Source organism: Plasmodium knowlesi (genome assembly GCF_000006355.2).
Source record: "Plasmodium knowlesi strain H genome assembly, chromosome: 1".
Classification (NCBI taxonomy): domain Eukaryota; phylum Apicomplexa; class Aconoidasida; order Haemosporida; family Plasmodiidae; genus Plasmodium; species Plasmodium knowlesi.
Genome location: NC_011902.2, coordinates 799,860 through 803,630, shown reverse-complemented (window position 1 = coordinate 803,630; position 3,771 = coordinate 799,860). Strand labels below are relative to the sequence as shown.

General features: G+C 38.3%; 1 protein-coding gene across 1 annotated transcript; it reads right to left on the bottom strand.

Annotated features, from left to right (window-relative positions):
• Nucleotides 1-741: 741 nt before the first annotated feature.
• Nucleotides 742-3,534, bottom strand: PKNH_0117100 (mannose-6-phosphate isomerase, putative; the record flags this gene model as incomplete). Its single annotated transcript, XM_002257625.1, has 1 exon — nucleotides 742-3,534. One exon carries the CDS (start codon nucleotides 3,532-3,534, stop codon nucleotides 742-744), a length of 2,793 nt encoding a protein of 930 aa, XP_002257661.1.
• Between the last annotated feature and the right edge of the window lie 237 nt (nucleotides 3,535-3,771).

Here is a 3,771-nt window from a genome sequence, read left to right as displayed (position 1 = left end):
TCGGCTCTGAACGCCTTCCCAACTTCCAAACACCCGTCCTCACTCCATTGCACTTTTTAAAGAAATTTAAAAACTGGACAAAACGGTATGGGAAGAACGAACTTGCAGTTTCGCATTGAATCGACTCATTTGGGAGAAAAAAAAAAAAAAAAAAAAAAATAGTAATTCTACACCTAGTAGGTAGTTGCAAAAAAAAAAAAAAAAAAAAAAAAAAAGTAATTCTACACCTAGTAGGCAGTTGAAAAAAAAAAAAAAAAAAATTTTAACGGTTAAAAGGAAAAAAAAAAAGAAAAGAAAATTATGGACAATAAAAGGATGTATGATTAAAAAATATAAATATGATAAAATTTATTTTTCAAAATTTGCCATTTTGGGGGGGGGAGTTGTGATGCTACAAAGTTGCATGATATGGGAAATTCCCACATGGAAGCCGGCTCAGCCACGCACTACACATATGTATATTTCCATTCGTTACCCCTATAAGGCGCCATCCAGAATAGTCATTCTTTCCCATCAAAGGGGTGGTTTTTGAAGCAATGACAAAGAAACACCACGGAGTGTGCACACATCACGTGTTGACACATGACGTTTTTTTACAGATGATGTTTTTTTACAGGTGGTGTTTTTTTACAGATGGTGTTTTTTTACAGATGGCATAGTTGGGACCAAAAAAGGGGGGGGGTGGCACGGAAAACAGAGGAAGCCCCACTGCAAACCTACCAAGCGAGCGCCTTGATCTCCTCAAGACGTGGCGCAGTACAGAACCAACTCCTTATCTCCGTCCGCCTCCGACTTGTAGAAGTTTGCCAATGTCACATGGATGCTAGGGGCAATAAAAAAAACAGTGCCCTTCTTCACTGCCTTAATGCTTGCTTTTTTCTTCTCATTCTTTCTACCCTTAATTTTTACAGTCTTATTGCTAGACAAAACGATGCATGATGTAAAGCTCACCTCAGAAAATAAAAAAGTTACACTTTCTCCTGGTCGAACGGTCAAAAATAAAATTCGAAAATGCTTCATCTTGTAATAACTGTAAGATATTATATTATAATTAATAAATTCCTTCTCAAGAATTATAGGAAAATTTTTCTTGTAATTCACATACTTAATAAAGTTTAATTTATCTACCTCCTTGTTTGTAAGTCCTCCTCGAATGACCAAATCAGAATTTGTCATGCATTCCAGACAATTCCCAGAAATATATGAATGGATAACTCCTGGCTTTATATACACCACATCTCCATCCTTCAAATTCAGCTGCTGTAAGATAAATACAAAAATTCTTCCTCCATCATTTGGATAGAATTTTGATATATTAAAGAAAATTTCAAAAATGTTACTTACGATGAAATTCTCCGTTTCTGACTGAACATCCTTGTAATTTTTTTTCTTACATGCATCTGCATATATTTCTTCTGGGCTTTTTTTGAACAATTCCTTTTCCTTCAGATAGGATTTATATTTTTCATTTTTTTTTTCAATGTCATTGAGACACTTGTTCAACACCTCACCTTCAACTAACATCGTTCGGTAAATTAAATACTTGAAGACATGTTCATAAAAGGATTGGATTTTCTTCCTGCTCGTCAGCTGCGTTGCGCATTGTAAATCCTGCTTCTTCTCTGTGCAAACAAGACCATCACCTGTTACATCGCTCGTTACATCACTCGTTACTTCACCCGTCGTACCACTCGTTACTTCACCCGTCGTACCACTCGTTATATCACCCGTTACACCACTCGTTATATCACCCGTTACATCGCCCTTAATATCACCATTAACTTCAACCTTAATTTCACCTTTACCTTTACCCTTACCCTTGCCCTTACCTTTAACCTGCTCCTTCACCTCACTCTTATTTTCACCCCTTGCTCCCCCTTCCGCATTCACTGCAACTCCCTTGTTTTTCTTCTTCACTTGTCGGTTCGCGCGCTTCGCCCCGAGATCATCTCCCGAAACTGGAACCGTGCCCTCTTCCTTTAAATCCGCTTTGCTCTCCACTTCTACCTCCCTTTTAACGTCTACCTGTATCTGCTCCTCTAGGAGATTGTCGCAATCGCCCTCCTCCTCATCATCCGACGGAACCCCCCGACCATCATCACTCTTTTGCAGCTTCTCCTTCTCCACCTTTATCAAATTTCCCAGGTTTATGTTTTGCTCCAAAAATTTCTTATTTTTGTAGAACCCACAAAAAAAACTTTCATCGAATACGTACTTCTGGATGCACTCCGCGTAGTTATCAACTACAGATAGCACGTTGTACATTTGCGTGCTCCCCCTCTTCAGGGCGTAGCTAATTATGTAAATGTAAATTCTCGCCAACATCTTCATGAGCTCCTCCACGTGTTCGTCTTTCTGTGTGTGGAACAGGTCGAACAGACGAAAAATATCTTTTGACTCTTCGACCCCGGACTTACCCTGCACAGGTTCATCAATGCAGATAGTACTACCAGTTTCACTGTTACCACCGCGTGCATTCTCCCGTTTAAGGAAAAAATCGTGTAGCTCCCGCACTCTCGTTACTAAAAAGGCAATTTTAAAAATATTCATGAAGCCGCATAACAAACTCATGGAATTAATACAGACACACATCTCCGTTTTGAATACTTTGTCCTTGTAAAGGTTTGGATTCAGTGTATTCAGGTAGAGTGTCTGCGCTTGGTTGGGGTGAATCTGTATGCTGAGAGGCTTTGAAATGGACAACAACTTAAACAGATATGGAAAGAGCGTGCTATTATTAACTTCTTCCTTTAGAATGTCATACTTTTCGTACAAGGAATAATTATTCAATGAAGAAAATTCAATATCAGAGTATCTCTTCACATCACTTTCATTCTTCCTAATGGTGTTGACATCTTCCGATTTGGTTGAGTTTCTTTTATTGCTATTATTATTTTCCATGTTTTCATTTTTCTTGGAAAAATATTTTGCAATTTTTCCTTTTTTTCTTTTCTTCGCTTCATATATTTGTATAAAATTTTCGATTTTTATAAAATTATTTTTGTACAATACTAAGTTGGGACCCTTTTCGTGGTTACCGATCCAGAGCTCTGCGTACTTTGGCTCTGCTTCATCATTTGTTTTGACTTCATCTTTACCGTTGCTACTGTTCTGTTCATTTTCATTGCTCTTATCCTCTGGTGAAACATTTTCGGGGGTAGTCTCCACCCCGGTGCCTATTTCGTCTGCCGCTGCAGATGCCTCCCCTTTCTTCTTTCTTTTTTCCTCCTCTTTCTTCTTTTTCTTTTCTTCTTCTTTCTTCTTTTTCTTCTCCTCCTCTTCCTTCTTCTTCCTCTCCTCCTCCTCTTTTTTCTTTTTCTTCTCCTCTTCTTTCTTCTTTTTCTTCTCCTCCTCACCATTTGTCACATACTCCTTTATGTATTCCAACTTATGAATGTCCTTTTTCACCAAATCGTAGTTCTCCTTCACTATATTCTTCATAACATCATAAACCATCCCATCTTTACCCTCCCCCCATTCGTACTTTTGCACATACGGGATGCACTCGTTTATGCACAATTTTCGGGTCTTCATTTTGTTGTCTGATCGAATGGAATTTTTTTTTTTTTTTTTTTTTTTTTTTTTTTTTTTAAATTCCCGATTGGCTACCTCAAAATGGCTAGCTACACGAACGGGAGAAGAACTTCACTGGGAAGACAGTGTAAATGGCTAAATGGCACAATGTAGGCTCCACAAAAAAATCGTACTTTTAAAACATACACTCGGAAACAATGGTGACATCACCGTGCGAGGACACACCTACAAGTGCGC